The following is an 18,415-nucleotide window of genomic DNA, read 5'->3' on the forward strand; positions in this document are numbered from 1 at the left end:
AAAATCCATGAAAATGATTTGCCTTATCTCGAGTGAATTATTCTCTCTGTTAGTATAGATAATTGAGAGCTGGACATGCCCCATCCAAAAGCATGTGTTTACGCTTGCTTTAAGCACCAACATTTGTAAGATAAATACAATCCAGTATTGGGGAGTGGGTTGAAGAGTGGGGACATTATCCAGTTGGAAGAATTGTCAAGGTTAAACTATGAAAATAACCCTTTAATCTCATTTTTCTCCTCTCACAGGGCTGCAACAGCACGACGTACATACAGGATGCCTTCCAGCTGCTGCTGCCTGTTCTGCAGGTCTCACATATCCAGACCAGTTGTTTGAAAGCACAGCCATGACCTGGCCAGACTCCATCCAGTTAAAGGAGACAGCTGGCCGCCTTGCCTCAATATGTACCATTTAAGGGGATGTTCTCTGTGCACCTGGCCACAGACACCCATTTGAGGACACTACAAGCAATTTTGCACAGACAATATTGAGAATGCAAATTTAGAGAGAGTTATCATTTCTCTCAGTGTGTATAATTATTTTTACAAACAATTGTGTTTTCTTTAAGTTAATTTAAACTTACACGGCTTATATTGAATATTTCCTTTATCTGAAATTTTTTTACAAATATTCATGTTGATTTTCCTGGTTAAGCATGCTGTATTTAGAAATTCATGGGCAGACCTTAGACGTTTTTTTTTAATCCTTTAAATTTCAACCTTTAAATGTTCCATTCTTATAGTATTACTTTAAATCAATTCTAAAACTGAACTTTGTTTTGTTACATAAATGTCGCAGGCAAAAATAACACTACTTATAGATTTTACCTATTATGGTAAAAAAAGGAAAATATGGTCATTCTTTTTTTTTTTTTTTTTTTGAGATGGAGTCTCGCTCTATCACCAGGCTGGAGTGCGTTGGCACAATCTCGGCTCACTGCAGCCTCCTCCTCCTGGGTTCAAGTGATTCTCCTGCCTCAGCCTCCTGAGTAGCTGGGACTACAGGCTTGCGCCACCACGCCCAGCCAATTTTTTTTGTATTTTTAGTAGAGACGGGGTTTCACTATGTTGGCCAGGATGGTCTCGATTTCCTGACCTCATGGTCCCCCGCCTCGGCCTCCCAAAGTGCTGGGATTACAGGCATGAGCCACTGCGCCCAGCCAGTCATTCATTCTTGCAACAAGCGTTTATTGAGCACCTACTGTGTGCTCACAGTAAAGAAACCTGATCTTATCCCAGTAGAGGTAGATATTCTGAAAGAGAATAATTCTTAAACTGCTTAAAGAAGTCCCTACCCCTAGGTCACAGACCAGTACCAGTCCATGGTCTGTTAGGAACCAGGCCGCACAGCAGGGGGTGAGTGGTGGGTGAGTGAGCGCAGCTTCATCTGTATTTACAGCTGCTCCCCATAGCTTGCATTACCACCTGAGCTCCACCTCCTGTCAGATCAGCAGCAGCGACATTAGAGTCTCATAGGAGTGTGAACCCTGTTGTGAACTGCACATGCGAGCGATCTAGGTTGTGTGCTCCTTGTGAGAATCTAATGCCTGATGAATCTGAACCTAATACCTGATGATCTGAGGTTTGAACAGTTTCATGCCGAAACCATCCCCCACCCCCATCCTGCTACCCCCAGTCCGTGAAAAAATTGTCTTCCATGAAACTGGTCCCTGGTACCAAAAAGGTTGGGGACCACTGGCTTAAAATACCAATAAATTTTTAAACCCTAAAAACTTTGAAGAACAAGGTAAATTCGTGGGGTTTTTTTAATGTCCTACCCTTTAATTTGTTGTATTTTCCTATACTCTTTACACTATTTTATCCCGAACTATATATATGAGGTGAAAATATATATGAAAAGGGATACTGAAGAGTATTTAGTTTAAAATTAATTTCTTATGATCACAAGCACATGATGGCATAATTACAAAGCTTGGAAGTATTCAGATAGAAAATCAAAGGTGTTTCAATACAGTAGAATCCCAGGACTGCATTTTAAAATCGCTTCACAGATCACACTCGCTGGTGGCAAACATCGTCATTGTTGCCAAAGGACAGAAGATACTGATGTGTGTTTTCACTAACCGGTATATTGATCCATGAGAGGCTGCACAGAAGACCATGCAGCCAGGAGGTGCACTGTCAGTGGCTGCTTCTCCTGAGCTCCACACCTTCGTTGCAGCTGCGTGTTCTATAGAACACACCTGCTTCACAGTCCCATGGACATCCCTACAGGCACTGTCATGTGAAGCCTTGCCTAGTAGCTCCCTCCAGGGCAAATGAAGCTCATAGTTTTGCAAGGGGGAAACCTCTTGTTCACATTTGCTTTGATTCCCCTGATGGAATAGACTGCCTTTGTTCCATACAGGCAAAGTAGGGATATTTTAATATCATCCTACTTCTTATTAGCATTTCATTTGTCTATGTACTGTATTTCATTTGTATGTCTCCTGAAACATCCAAATGGAAAACATAAGAACATTTTATGTACAATCTGGAAAAAAATTACCTGAGAAATGAATTAAAGATTTTTCCCCTTTTCTGATTGCCAGAAATGCTTTTGTTACTAAGTCTAGAGAATGATTAACTGATGAAAATGTTGCATTTACCTCTTCATCAATTTTAGACTTTTTATGTGTAGAGCAGAGGAAAGATTTAGCTTTACAATTTCTTCACGTTGGTTTTTTGTTGTCGTTTTGTTTTTTGCATCAGATGGGTTTAGACATTAACTGGAAATGTAAAAGAGAAACAAGTGGTGGGGCACAGTGGCTCACACCTATAATCCCAGCACTTTGGGAGGCCGAGGTGTGCGGATTACCTGAGGTCAGGAGTTCGAGACCAGCCTGGCCGACATGGTAAAACCCTGTCTCTGCTAAAAATACAAAAAAAAAAAAAAAAAAAAAAATAGCCAGATGTGGTGGTTCGCGCCTGTAATCCCATCTACTCAGGAGGCTGAGGCACGAGAATCGTTTGAGCCCGGGTGGCAGAGGTTGCAGTGAGCCATGATGCAACACTGCACTCCAGTCTGGACGGCAGAGGGAGACGCAGTCTCAATTAAAAAAATAAAAAGAGAGAAAAAAAGGGAAACAAGTATTTTTCAAGGAGCTAGAATCCCAGACTTAGACTTTAAGCCTAATGGCACCTGTGTAGTGCATCCATAGCAAAAACTTTAATGATAAAATGAAATATAAATGTTTAAAAGAATAAGAGATAATTATTGAAAAAGAAGTAGTTGGTGTCATTGGCATTGCACTTAGCTTCTAATGCTGGAATGTCTAAGGTTGCCAGGCGAACACAGGCTGAGAGAGGGTTCCCTGGGCCTAGTTACATAGTCTGCGAATTACATTATATAAGAGAGAATAATCACTTAAAATAGATCCACCCTCCAGGATTTCTTTCAATACTGTTTTTCACCATCACTTTTAAATAATTGCTTCTTTGCTTTGCTTTAAAACCTGGCAAAGCGCAGGATCCAGATCTGTGCAAATGTCAGTTAGTTACTAAATGAATGATTTAACAGGCTTACCTTGGAAGTTTTTTATTCCTTCAATAATCCTTTACATAAATTGGGTTCATTTCATTCTATGCAATTACCCTGAACAAGCAAGCCAGCTTTTTCTTCACATCAAGTGCAAAATAAGTTCTAGTCTAAATAATGAATGTAGGCCTGTGCCTGTGTCTTATTAAATAAGAAGCATCAAAAGCGGGTCTCAAATTCAAAGTAAAATGAGTTCGAGAAAAACTGCTTTCAGGTATTGATACAGACAGATCGAAAGGGCAAAATGGAGTCCCAAATCTTAAAGCCTAGGCCTTAGCTTAAATATTGTACCCCACCGAGAAGAGAAGGCTCTGTTTTCTCCGTGTGTCACCCTGGGCTGCACATCAAACTCATAGCTAAATGAGCAGTGCGATGAGCTGAGGCCCTGGCAGGGGTGAGTGAGGATGTGCTACAGCCTCAGCAGTACCAGCTAAGGAACTATGGAGCTCAGCTGAGGGCTCAGAGGGGATGAAGGAAGTTCCAGCCTTGGGCAGGCTGAAGGAAAGTGCTGAATACAAGGAAGAGGCCTGAATAGGGAAATAAGAGCGTTCCTCAGTGGTTTGTAGAGATCAGCTTCCCCAAGGTGCTCAGATACCTGGAAAGTCACCTTCTGCACAGGCAGGCCATGCTGTTTTCATGTTAGAAATAAAGGCAGACAGATTCCAATCACAGCCATCCCGGAGGTCCAGGATATAACATCTCAGGGAAGCAATTCAGCAAAAATTTGAAATGAACATTAATTTCTCATCTTTCCTAAAAACGTGTGTGTGTGTTCGCGCGCGCGCGCGTGTGTGTGTGTGTTGAACAGATGGGGTTGATCATAATACATGACTTCAAATGATATTTAATGTTTTATAAAAGCAATTATTTTTCAGGGTCAAGCTGGTTTTTCTATAATGTAAAAATTGCCCTCTGATCTTCCTCCTAAGTAAGCGTGCCCTACATTTTGATATGCAGATCCAGGCTTCAACTTGGTGTCTTAAATTACTGTGTTTGTAAAGGCTCATCAGAAGAGATCATACTGAAAATCCATTTTAGAGCTTCAATTTCGCTCTGGTTTTGTAGTTGATTAGAATTCATAATAACATAGGAGTGTATTCAGACCAGCCATTCTTCCCATAAAAAAAAAATACAGTTAACCATGTGTTTTATCTAGATTATCTCATCACTTATGCAAGTTTATGTTCATTTGCTGTATGTCCATCCATACTGGATGCTGCACTAGAATGTCTACTGCTATCCAATTCTGAGGAAAGACACCATTCTCTCTCTCTCTTTTTCTTTCTTCCTTCCTTCTTTCTTTCTTTCTCTTTCTCTCTCTCTTTCTTTCTCTTCTTTCTTTCTTCTTTCTTTTCTTTTTTCTTTCTTTTTTTTTTGAGACACACTGTCACTCACTCTGTCCCTCAGGCTGGAGTATAGTAGTGCAATCTCAGCTCGCTGCAACCTCCGCCTCCCGGGTTCAAGCCATTCTGCCTCAGCCTCCCGAGTAGCTGGGATTACAGGTGCCCACCACCACACCCAGCTTATTTTTGTATTTGTTTAGTAGAGACAGGGTTTCACCATGTTGGCCAGGCTAGTCTCGAACTCCTGAGCTCATGTGATCCACCCGCTTCAGCCTCCCAAAGTCCTGGGATTACAGGCGTGAGCCACTGCACCCGGCCTTTTTTTTTTCTTAGACCCTGAAAATAATCTGAATTATTCTACCCTTTGAGCATTTTACCTTATCATTACACCCCAAACAGTAGGAAATGTATTAATGGTATTTCTGCTATTTCTAGTGTCTGGGGTCATCATAGACCAGGAATAGAAGCTGATTATGAATTTTGTGTTGGGATTTAAACTACATTTACCTTTGGATCAGAGTGAATTTTTCTCCGCCTGAGCTGTCAGCCAAAAAGCAATTGGATTATATCAGCCTGTGGTCACTGCTGACTCACTTGACAGGATTGTCTCTTGTATTAGTCTCAAAGGAATTCTATATTGCAAAAGAAGAATATGTTTATTTCTTAAATGCCTTCACTGAGTGCAGAAGTTTAGGGTGATCCAGAGATGTTCTATCTCCCTGCCCTGGGTTTCACCACGAAGTTTGGAAGCTGCCACTTGGAAGGAAAAGCAAGCGTAGAAGCCAAGGCCAGATGGATGAAACCTGGGCAAAAAACAAGGCTGAGCTTCTGCCTCTGAGTCTTTGCCATCTTTATCCTTTTTCTCTCTTAGGATTTTTTTTTTTTTTGACAGTCACCAAGTACCTGTCTTCCAGGATCAGCTTTTAACATCCTGCCCCTCTTTTCCATATCTCTTATTTCCCTTCTCTTCCTCTACATTTTTTTTTTGTCTTATTTCCCCATTAACCAGAAAACAATTGGTACAAAAGATTCAGTCATAATCACTAACATGCATTTACTGTGTGCTGGGCATTGTGCTGAGGATTTTATTTGCATTATCCCACTTCATCTCCATAATCACCCTATTAGGTAGATATTATTATCATCTCCCTGCACAAATGAGAACATTGAGACCCAGAGACATTATCTACCTCATCCAGAATTACACAACTAGCAAAAAAAAAGAGCCAGGATTCAAACCCAGCTCCGTTCAGCCTGACTAGCTAGTGTTTTTAAACTATTAGAGCCTCCCAACAAAACAGAAATGTAACATGGTTATTTTTAGAGACACCTGAATGCTTAGATTAGTTCTAAGGTAGATTTGAGTTGTGAGGTAGATTTGTAGCTGAAAGGTTTGGTTGTCGGCTTTGGTTGTTTCCATGCAACTGAGAACAAACTGAGACTAAAGAGACACAGAATGAAGCCACGCGAGGTTATTTGGCCCCTGGGTGGTCCTCACCGCAGGCCTCTTCATCATTTCACAGACACTTACTTACATCAAGCAGTTTCCCGGTCATCATCAACACAGCATCCTGTCTCACAGGTGACTTTGATATCACAAAAACATCTCCATTTCCTTCTCGCTTTCCCTTTTCCGGTGCCAAGGAAGCCCATTTGTACATTACCACCTTCCTGAAAATCCTTAACCCTCTACTACCTTCCCGAAGCGTGGAGTTTTTTACTTATCTAGACAGACTTTAAGCTGATTCTTCGGTACCAAGCCCTGTGAGATACTGATGGATGTTTAAAGAAGTACTGAATAATGCCTTTCTACCCCTGAACTTGTTTCCTGCTAAGCCCAGGAACGCATGATCGCGGTGGTGGTGATAGTGATGTGATGATGGTAGCATACTTACTGATTATATGCTGTGTTTCAGACACGAAGTATAGCACCTCTACCTCTACAATCTCATTTAATCCTCCATATCAACCTTCGGAGATAGCTACTATTATTATCATTTCCATTTTACAGACGGAAAATGAAGCTCAGAGAGATTGAGTGATCTGCCTATGTTTATCCGACTAAGAATTAGAAAAGCTGGGATTTATATCCAAGCAGTATATAGAATTCTAGACATAGCCATGGAGAAGCAGACACCTGGTCATAAAGAAGAAAATTTACTCATTTTTTCCTGGGGCTGAGTTCCCCTCTTTCAGCTAATATCTGGGCTCCCCCTCCCCACTCTCTATCCTGTGGCTTCAGGCGGAGACAGATTACTCCACACATCTCTCTGTCAGAGAGCCAGCCACGTTTCTCCTGCCAGCACCCCTGATCCCAGGAGAAAATGAGTGCCCTATATCCCCTGGTATCCCTCGTGTTATAAACTTTGTATGTTGAGGGATTCATTTCTCCTTGAAAAATATGATCGCCTTTTGACATTTCTGCAGGAGAGTTCTAGTCAACTCTCCTTGGGAAAAAAAAATTCCACTGGTGGGAAGCGATAAAGGACAAGAACCCAAATGATGAACTGCAGGACAGAAAGACTCCGGTCTTTTCTCTGTCAGAAAAAATCATTTTTACCCACAGGGTATCTTAGTTAGGAAGGCTTTTCCTCCAGACATCCGATCGGCTTCTTCCCTCGCTTCTTGAAGGTGTTTATTCAAAAACCACCTTTTGAATAAAGCACCTGTCCCGCCTTCGTGTTTTTTCTCTTTGGGACATACCACTGTCTAACATCCTTTATATCCCACTGATTTGTCTGTTACGTGCCTTGCACAAGGATGTAGATTCCAGGAGAGGAGGGATTTTTCTGTGTTTTGTTCTTTACCATATTCCCAGCACCCACAGCCGTGCTTGGCAAATAGTCGGTGCTTGATAATTATTTGTTGAATTAACCAAATAGGTCAAAGTCTTCTGTGTGTGATTTGTAAATGCTGAATGAGAGAATGGAAGTAGCTGTAGTATAGGGTAATTCATGGGAAAATATCTGGTTGGGTTACATTAGGAAATGTTAACTATGAAGTAATGGTGCTCATTTTAATGGTATTTGGTGGTAGAGCATAAATGGGTATGATTGGGGAGCTTAGAAATGAGTAAGATTTTTCCCAATAAAATTAATACAATGTACTCTTTTTTACTTTGAAGAATTCGCTGTTTGAGGGGTCTTTCAAGATTCTTCAGGGTTAGGTAGACTGCAGTGAAAATTCAGAAGCCCTAAAGAAGTTAACGGTGGTGCACCAATACTCTGGAATATTATGCAACAGTAAAAACAAATAAAAAGAATGGAATAGATCCCTGTAGTGACAGCTCCAAGATGTGTAACTGAGTGAAAAAAAAAGAAGCTGTAGTATATTTGTCTACAATAACATATTTTTACACACATGAATACTACATACACACACACACACACACACACACACACGCACCCCGCTAAAAGATCTGGAAGGATACACATGAAACTGTTAACATGGCTTATAACCAGAAGTGAAAGGGGGTTCCATATGTGGGGGAAAACATCAGAATTTCACAATAATCAAAAGGGACTGCAATGTTATTTGCAATACTTATGTTTGTATAATGAAACGTATTAATGGATGACTTACATAACTAAATTTTTAAAAATTAAAACAGGAAGCAAAAGAAATTGCTTCTGATCAGGGAGGTAAAAGGATAGGGCCCTGCCCTGCCAGAGGCAGAAAGTGTAAAAATACACAGATTGTTTTTCACTAGAAGAGCCAGAAGTGTCCATGAGAGTGTCTAAATGATTTGAATTTATTTGTCATCAACGTGCCTGTAAATCTCTAACATAAAGTTGATGACTCTACAAATCTCTCCTTGCTTTCCTCAGAAAAGCCCAAACCATGTATTTCAAATGCATAATTTGTAAAGATTGTGATGATGTGCACAGAAAAATTTGTCATTTCCATCTCATTGAAAAAGGCTTCTCACTTCCTTAGCCAGATCGTCTCTCTAATCCTCAGACTAAACCTGAACAGCTCTGGGATACATAATGACTACAGAAGCAATTTCAGAAACTTCTGAAGGGAAGTATCACACGAATGATTCTGTGGTTCGAATTATTAGCTTGATGCCCAGATGCATATCATATTTGCAAGAGGCAGTTTACAATCTGCTCATCTTGACAAATGCAGCACAAGGGGATCTAACTCCCTGCATTTGCAATTTCTGTCTCTCCCTCTCCAAATTTATAGTGAAATTGTAGACACCAGTAATGTGTCAGGGTTGAGTGAACTGAGGTCTCTGCTGTGCTCTCACAGCTCCATTTCACTCAAAGGAGAGTAATAAATGGAAAGCAACAAAAAAGTCTCAGCAGATAATGAATCTGCGTCCTAATGACCTTCCCAAACTACAAAATGGATTTGTGATTTACTTGCTATTGCCCAAACCATTTGGTGCCTGTAGTGAGGTGTTAAAAGATTTTGGACATTTTAGACCACAAATGTGCATTTTAAGCAGTTCCTCAATGATTCAAGAAGGCTCCGAAATACCTTTTCCTGTCAAGGTAAAATTCTCCATCAATGACAGTGGAAGACATGTTTCCACTTCCCTGTTTACTGCCTTGATAATGATGTGATTGATTACTAAGGAGTCTTGGTCTGTTCTGCAGACCCTGGGACTACAGTGTGGCCAATTATATAAGATATGGATGTTACAAGCCAATGTGTGGTATCACACATCTGTCTTTATTTTAAAACCATTTGGTCTCTGGCAAGGATTGTAGAGTGGAGGCTCACATTTATTCAAGGGAAGTCATGCGCAAAATAACATGTTTGTTTGCTGAGCAGGTCTGTCACTTGCTGGTCATCTCCATCTGGGTTTGCTGCAAAGGAAGCAGTTGATCGGTCGCTACTAGGGCATCAATACCAAATAGGAATAATACATATGAAATGGTCTGAAATTAGTAGGCTTTAGAAATGAAAAGCAGCTAGGCACGGTGGCTCATGCCTGTAACCCCAACACTGTGGGAGGCTGAGGTGAGAGGATTGCTTGAGCCCAGCAGTTCGAGGCTACAGTAAGCTACAATTGTACCACTGAACTCCAGCCTGGAACACAGAGGGAAATCCTGTTTCTAAAATTAAAAAAAAAAAAAAAAAAAAAAGGCTCATTGATTTTTAAAGATCTCTACGTATTACATCCAAATGTTGCCTTTTTTTCATGCCAGAGCTAAAATGGAAATAAGTCATGAGATAAAGTAAAAGAGAACATCTATTGATTTTCATGAACTCATACTTTTTATTCATTTAATCACCTCTCTATCCATATGTTCATCCAGTCAGTCCATAAACATTTATTACAACTGTTGTACACTTTCCTAAGTAAAATAAAGTTCAGTTTGAAATTCACTTTGCACTTCTTTCATCCAAAATTATATATTAGCTTGAGCAAAGCAATCCACTGGCTATATCTAGGGCTTCTGCAACCACCCACTGTGTGCTGATGACATTCAAATTTCTACATGGAGCCCAGATATCACTCTTGAATTCCAGCTTTATCGTCAACTTCCTACCAGACCCTGGTTCATCAGTGTTTAAGTGTCCCACTAAACTTAATCGAAACCCATCCAAATGGAATTCACCCTCTTTCCCTCTCCTCTTATTCTCTATCTGAGCTGGATGGATAGTGTGGCCTCTGCCAGAAGCTCAGCTATAGCCATAGATAGTTGCTTTTCCTCACCCTCAACACACAGTCAGTTTCCAAGTGCTATTAACTACTCCTTTATGTATCTTCCTACATCCCATTGCCTCGGTCTTGCTTCACTTTCTTCTCACCCTTCCCGCAAACTAGCATGATAGATACCAGCCTGGTCTCAGCACAGGTCTCAGTTCCCTTCCGAATCATCCATGACAGCAGTGTCAGCAGAGTCTCTCAGCAACTGCAGATCTGGTTATTCCTCTGTTTCAGACCTTCACTGGCTCACCCCAGCATTCAGGAAGATGCCCAAACCAGGCCCTTTACGGCCCGGCCCCTGGTTATCTTTTCAGGCACCTCCCACAAGACTCCAGTGTAAAATCCTCAGAAATCCTTGTGAGTTATCCCTTGCACCATGAGCCCTCTCACCTCGATAGAGTGGCAATTTAACTCATGCAGCTACAACTATGCATTGATTAGAGACCCTGAGGGACTCAGATGAATTGAAAGATTCAATAGTATTGATGTCATAGACCAATGCATTCATAAAATCAGCATAGCATCATTAGCACAAATGAAACTGGCTTTAATGGAATTTATCCTGGACTGGATTGTTTTTTAATTTGGCTGGGGTACCACCCCAAAAGAGTAAATGAAATTCCACATGTCAGCCAGGCGTGGTGGCTCACGCCTATAATCCCAGCATTTTGGGAGGCCGAGGCAGGCGGATCACGAGGTCAGGAGTTCAAGAGCAGCCTGGCCATATGATGAAACCCCCATCTCTACCAAAAATGTAAAAAATTAGCCAGGTGTGCTGGCGCGCACCTGTAATCCCAGCTACTCGGAGGCTGAGGCAGGAGAATTGCTCAAACTTGGTTGGTGGAGGTTGCAGTGAGCCGCACCACTGCACTCCAGCCTGGGCAACAGAGCAAGACTCCGTCTCAAAAAAAAAAAAAAAAAGAAAGAAATTCCACGTGTCCTCCTCTGTCTCAGTATTCTTACAGTGGTGATTCAAGAACTGCTTTTTAGGGAAAACTGGAAAGAAAACACAATGGATTTTTCTAGAAAATGTGTTTGCTTAGCCATTAATAAACTTGTTGTTCCTTAACCATCAGGACTTAGTTTGTTATTATGCATTGGAACTCTCCAAGAGAGGGATTTAAGGAGCAGCTTTTCTCCAGGTTGAACAGGGAAGCCGGGTTTCAGAGCACTGATTAATAGCTCCCCATAGTGATTTTCTTTGAATGCAATCTGGCTTCCCTGTATTCCAAAGTAATAAATCATTCTTTCAGCTGTGCAGTAGCAGTTAAGGACTACCTGCTTAATCTTTAATTGGTTAAGTAGTTACAAGCTCAAATTATATGGTATAAAAATATTGCAATAGATCACAGTATTGTCAGTTTTCTCCTACAGAACTCTGACATTCTCAAACGTAACAAAGCTCACCTCTCTCACATTAATGACTGAAATGTCCTTGGAATAGAGAATGGCATAGTTATTATTTGCAAAGAAAGTATACTTCTGTCTCCTGAATGTCAGGAACCCACACGTCATGTGCACGTGAGTGTGTGTGTGTGAGTGTGTGTGAAGACATGTAGACCTTGAATTGGGGCTTCATTTTCTGTACATCACTGATGAAGTAGCTATATATGTGTTCCCTTCACCCCAGTCAACTTATCTTTTAACTAATCCTGTAAGGATCATTTAACTTATCCTTATCAGATGTGTCTCCTCCTCCAGGAAGTCTTCCCTCACTTCCGTCTTCTACCTAGATTCAGGTGTCCCTTGTCTGGGCTGCCACAGTGCTCCATTCATTGAGTCAACACTTATTGAGTAATTTTCATGTCAGGTACACGGCTTGGTACTAGTAATTTAGAGATGGATAAAACTAGTCCCTCAAGGAGTTAAGACCCAGCCTACCCCTGTCCAAACTACATTGTAATTGTTTGGGTTATCTGTCTCTGGTATCGGACTGTGCCTGGTATATGCTCGATGTCGTATTAACAAATGGATGGATAAATAAAAGACCTTTGCTCCAGCAATATGTTAATATCAAAAGGGAGACCATCCAGGGCTTTAATATGTAATAAATTTCCATTAAATTTCACTGGAAAAACTGTTAATAAACGAGGTCTGGGTGCTAAGATGATGGAGGAGTCTCCACGCTGCTCAACTATTGTGTTGGGGTTAAACAGGCAAGAAACTAGCTTGTTTGGGGTACAGGTGGGCCAACCTGGGTCCCCAGGGAAGACAGGCCTACATATTCAGGGCTCATACAACTGGGTCCCAAGAGAAGTCACATAATCTACTGTTAATTATACTAGGGATGCCATTAAATCACATTCCTTTCCTTATTTAAGAAGAAAGCTAGCTCTCTAGCTCACCGCAGACGACCCCTTCCCCCTTTCCCTTCTCTCCCTTACATACCCACCTTATCTAAGAAAAAGTTCAAATGTTTAGCCAATCAAGTCTAGCTTAGATTGTGCAATCTGACCCCAGCCAATAAAAAAAGAGCACAAGGGCAAAATTTACGTCAAGAACAAAAACTTTCACTCTCCTTTGCTCTGTGTGCTCTCGTAGTGACCAGCCAAACAAGAAGAACCCCTCTGCACAGAAGTAACTTTGCTTTGTTAAGAAATCTTTTGTCTAAGTACTCATTTTCCTTACGACTCCGAGCTTTATTTCCAACATCTACTCTTCTCTTCTTCTCTCACCTCCTGATATGGTTTGTACCTGTGTCCCTACCCAAATCTCATGTTGAATTGTAATCCCCAATGTTGGAGGTGAGGCCTGGTGGGAGGTGATTGGATCATGCAGCAGAGTTCCCATGAATGGTTTAGCACCCTCCCCTTGGTGTTGTTCTCATGATAGTGAGTGAGTTCTCCCGAGATCTGGTTGTTTAAAAGTGTGTGGCACCTCCCCACATCTCTTTTTCCTGCTTTTACAGTGTAAAACACCCACTTCCCCTTCACCTTCTGTCACGATTGTATGTTTCCTGAGGCCTCCTCAGAAGCAGAAGCCATTGTACTTCCCAAACAGCCTGCAGAGCCATGAGCTAATTAAATCGCTTTTCTTTATAAATTACCCAGTCTCAGATACATCTTTATAGTAATACGATAATAGACTAACACACCTTCCTACTGTGCCTCCACCCCCATCCATCCCATCCCATCCCATCCCAACCAGCAAAGTCTCTAGAATACACCCTGTGTGATTTCTGTCTCCGATGAAATTGCCAGCACTAAAACGTGTCATTGAAAAAGTCATTACATTTATCTAATTCTTCTATAAAGAAGCAACAATTAGTAAATCCTGGAGAACTTTCCTTCTAGTATGAGTCTAAATGTCAGAATAAACTTAGTAGAAATAAAGTAGACAATTTTTGTTGGGTTTTGTTTTATTTTGTTTTGTTCTGTTTTGAGATGGAGTCTTGCTCTGTCATCCAGGCTGGAGTATGGTGGCACAATCTCAGCTCACTGCAACCTCTGCTTCCTGGGTTCAAACGATTCTCCTGCCTAAGCCTCCTGAGTAGCTAGGATTACAGGCACCTGCCACCACACCCGGCTGATTTTTGTATTTTTAGTAGAGACAGGTTTTCGCCATGTTGGCCAGGCGGGTCTCGAACTCCTGACCTCAGGTAATCACCCGCCTCAGCCTCTCAAAGAGCTGGGATTACAGATGTGAGCCACTGCACCTGGCCAACAATTTTTTAAATATACTTTTTTTTCTACTAAATTTTCTACCCTGAATAAAGACTAACACAAGAAAAATATCTCACTGTGATGTAATCATTAAACACTGTTGTTTTGTTTGACATAGTGGAACTTTGTAATGCTAAATTGCTTAAAAAGAAACCCTACATTGTTTGCCAAAATGAAAATGGAGTAGAGATGATTTCCTGTCTCTCTGTAGACAGGAAATTTCAAGTAGAAAAATGTGTTTTGAACCCAGCAAGGAGAAAGGGGACTTTCCAGATACTCAGTCCATGACTTTTTCTCAGCATTGCTTGGGTGTTTTTGTATTGTAATTAATTTTTTTTTTTAACCACAGAGGATCTCAACATAGCTTCAAAGAATTTTTCTTAAAAAATCAATTAGCACATTGCTTATTGATCCTATTTTACGAGCATCCAAAGCAAAAGGCTTAATTCTGTGCAATTCTTCTCACAACTACCAAATAATTGAGTACTTTGAGGTACTTTGTTACATGGGTAGAGATGAGAGAACGTTTGCTGTGTAGGGAACTTGTGGTAGAGTACGGTTTGTAAGTAGGCCTTCCAAGCATTGTTGGGATCAAGAGATTCGCAATATAGAGCTCTCTACTAGAAATGTTTATGAAAAGTTTTGTCTGTATTGAACAATCTTTTTTTCCTAAGAAAAAGATCCTAGCCAGGCATGGTGGGATAATCTCAGCACTTTGAGAGGCTGAGGGATCACTTGAGGTCAGGAGTTCAACAAAAAGGATTCACTTTTGCCTCCATGATTCAGTGATTAAGATGCAACAGAGCAGTGGGTTCAGAGCACAGACTTTAAAACCAGACTGCCTGGGTTTGAATTTCAACCCTGCCACTTAAAAGCTGTGTGACCTTGAACAAGTTTCTTAACCTCTCTTTGACTTAATTTCTTCACTTATAAAAAGGGGTAATAATAATAGTACTTACCTCCTAACCTTGTGAGGAGAATATGAATTCATTAATTAATACATGCTAGGTGCTTCATATGGTACCTGGCACATAGTCAATACTGTTCTAAATTCCCTTCCCAACTCCTATCCCAACCTTGGGCTATTTTTTACAGTGGTTGCACGAACTATGGCTACCCTAAAGCAACTAAAAAAATAGAGCAGCTATATATCCTTTAGTGTGAGTGAAGGAAGGTCCTTTCCCAATACACACAGCTACAAGGGACAGACTTAGAAATGGTAGATAATCACTTTCAGAACTCTAGCCCATATGTTTCCCTAGGGCAAACCACTTCCTTTCCAAATATGAATTTCACGTAAGAGAATAAACATTTACACATAGCTGGAAAGAAGCAAGGCTCCATATAGGGACATAAACTAATGCCTGTCTTTGCCAGATACCAAGTCCCTGAGAGATCTATCTCTGAAAAGCCTTTAAACTACAGGAAGAAAACTGTCAGTTTAAGGGGAAAAAGGGGGATTTTAAAGTCACTGTCTCCTATTAAATATTGCAGATACACAGAGAGAGAGAGAAAAAAAGAAGAGAAGTTGTGCTTTATACTAAAAAGGGACTTAGAAAAAAAAAGCAGCCTGCACTACCCTGGGGAAAGGAGACCTTGTCTTCTTTCCAAGTTCCATCACTGACAACCTCTGTGATGTGATCTTGGGTGAAACGCTCAACCACTGGGGGCATCAGCTTCCTCAGCTGTAAAATGAGGGAGTTAAACTAGATCTATAAGATTTCTTATAGCTCCGACATCCTATGACTTTATAAAATAAAAGAGATGTTAAATGTATCCAGCAGGCAGCAGAAACTAACTCTGGAAACGTAAGCAGGAAAACGATATTTTTGCAAGGATATCACTGGTAGCCCACAGAATCAAAGGGAAGGCTGGAGAACCAGGTTCAGAACTGATGTGGTTTGGCTGTGTCCCCAGCCAACTCTCATCTTGAATTGTAGCTCCCATAATTCCTACATGTCATGGGAGGGACCCAGTGGGAGGTAATTGAATCATGGGGCGGGTCTTTCCCTTGCTGTTCTTGTGATAGTGAATAAGTCTCACAAAATCTGATGGTTTTATTAAGGGGAGTTCCCCTGCTCACAATTTCTTGCCTGCCGCCATGTAAGACGTGACTTTGCTCCTCCTTCACCTTCTGCCATGATTGTGAGGCTTCCCCAGCCAGGGAAAACTGTGAGTCCATTAAATTTCTTTCCTTTATAAATTGCCCAGTCTCGGATATGTCTTCATTAACAGCATAACAGACTAGTACTAGAACCAAGGCAGTTTGGTGAGGATAGGGGATGTGTTTGGGGTTTAGAGGCAGGAATAACTGAACTATGCTACTGAAGTGAATGAGCTTCATTTCTTCCACCCTTACCTCACTGAATCCAAAACTCAAAGTCCTAAGATAGAGGGGCCAAATTAGTCTAGCTCAAATCACATGCCACTCATTGGCTGGTGGGCAAGAACCCTTGATTAATAGTCCCACCAAGACATTGTTCAATGTGTGAGAGGGATTCCCTAAGAGGACATTGGGGTATGATTATGAGAAGTGCAATGACTACTGGGCAGCTCTTTACTACAAATGTTGTGTCTGTCTTTGTGATACCACACACTAATAGAACTTTTCTAAGTCAAAATTGATGGACTATTTTCACAGCCCATCTGAAATGGATGTCACTTTGGATGGAGATAATGGCCCCATGACAACACTGTCCACACACAGATGTTACCACCCATCTCAAAATGTTAGACAGTGACACATGCTTGCAGAACAGCCTTCACGTGCCTCAAGAGATTGTTCTGGGGGAAAAAACACAAGTCTGTGTTTTGTTTTAAATGTTTATCTTGGCTGGGCATGGTGGCTCACACCTGTAATCCCAGCACTTTGGGAGGCCAAGGCAGGCGGAGCACAAGGGCAGGAGTTTGAGACCAGCCTGCCCAACACGGTGAAATCCCATCTCTACCAAAAATACAAAATTTAGCTGGGTGTGGTGGCGCTCACCTGTAATCCCAGCTACTTGGGAGGCTTAGGCAGGAGAATCTCTTGAACCCTGGAGGCGGAGGTTGTAGTGAGTCGAGATCACACCACTGCACTCCAACTCTGGGCGACAGAGCATGACTCTATCTCAGAAAAAAAAATTTTTTTTAAAGTTTCTCTCTTTGCACATCTCCTTGGATGTGAGAAAGAACATTCATAGAGGCACCCAAGAGTCACTTTCCTCTTCTTCATGTTTGCAGAGCCCTGGTTTTATTCTGATAGTCAATTCTCCTCCCCAACTTGAGAATCAGGTTAATCTTGATTGGTTGGAATTAGTCATGATGATCCCATACCCCCTGCCATTGGGTGGTTTAAGGGTGGCTCGGTGACCTTGTTCTAGATGCTCTGACATGAGAATAAATCTGCTGGTGGTGGAGGAGACTTCTCGTAAAGGTTTATTCACTTGTATGAAGGACATTGTGGCTATAGGTGTGGTGGCTCATGCTTGTAATCCCAGCTACTCAGGAGGCTGAGGCAGGAGTATGTTTGAGCCCAAGAGTCCGAGACCAGCCTAGGTAACTAAAAAAGAAAAATCATGGTGTAAAATATGATGATTGGGCTCTGTGTGGTGGCTCACGCCTATAATCCCAGCACTTCGGGAGGCCAAGGCAGGTGGATCACGAGGTCAGGAGTTCAAGACCAGCCTGGCCAACATGGCGAAACCAAATCTCTACTAAAAATACAAAAATTAGCCAGATGTGGTGGTGGGTAATCCCAACTACTTGAGAGGCTGAGGCAGGAGAATTGCTTGAACTCAAGAGGCAGAGGTTGCAGTGAGCTGAGATCGTGCCCCTGCACTCCAGCCTGGGCAACAGAGTGAGACTCCGTCTCAAAAAAAAAAAAAAGACAAAAAGGATATGATGATTGTTGGTGCTATGGCCCCACCATTTAACATAATCTTTCCTTGAAACCATGAGAGGGGAAGCCTAAACACAAACACCAACAATCTGAAGATGGCAGAGAGGAAAGAGAAGAGAGAACTTGAGTGCTTGATGATATGAGTCTTGAATTAACCAACACTGGAAGCACCCCATTAGAATTTCCCATTAGATAACATAATAAATCTTCTCATCATTTAAATTACTTTCACTTGGACCTTCTACTATTCACAGATGAAGTATCTTTTCTTTAGTTGACATGTAATAATTGCACATATTTGTGGGATATAGAGTAATATTTTGAT

The 18,415-nt window shown here is 41.4% G+C and overlaps 1 protein-coding gene across 3 annotated transcripts in view; it reads left to right on the plus strand.

Moving 5' to 3' along the window:
- The window catches only part of FAM114A1 (family with sequence similarity 114 member A1), a 78,135-nt gene extending 75,596 nt beyond the window's left edge, over window positions 1-2,539 (plus strand). For all 3 annotated transcript variants that reach the window (XM_015138202.3, XM_028848392.2, XM_028848393.2), the window contains one exon: window positions 249-2,539. In XM_015138202.3, the coding sequence (XP_014993688.3) occupies window positions 249-350 (102 nt within the window). In that variant the 3' untranslated portion in view covers window positions 351-2,539. The remainder of the gene's footprint in view (window positions 1-248) is intronic.
- The last annotated feature ends 15,876 nt before the right edge of the window (window positions 2,540-18,415 follow it).

The sequence above is a fragment of the Macaca mulatta genome, chromosome 5 (assembly GCF_049350105.2).
Source record: "Macaca mulatta isolate MMU2019108-1 chromosome 5, T2T-MMU8v2.0, whole genome shotgun sequence".
In the NCBI taxonomy this organism is placed as follows: Eukaryota; Metazoa; Chordata; class Mammalia; order Primates; family Cercopithecidae; genus Macaca; species Macaca mulatta.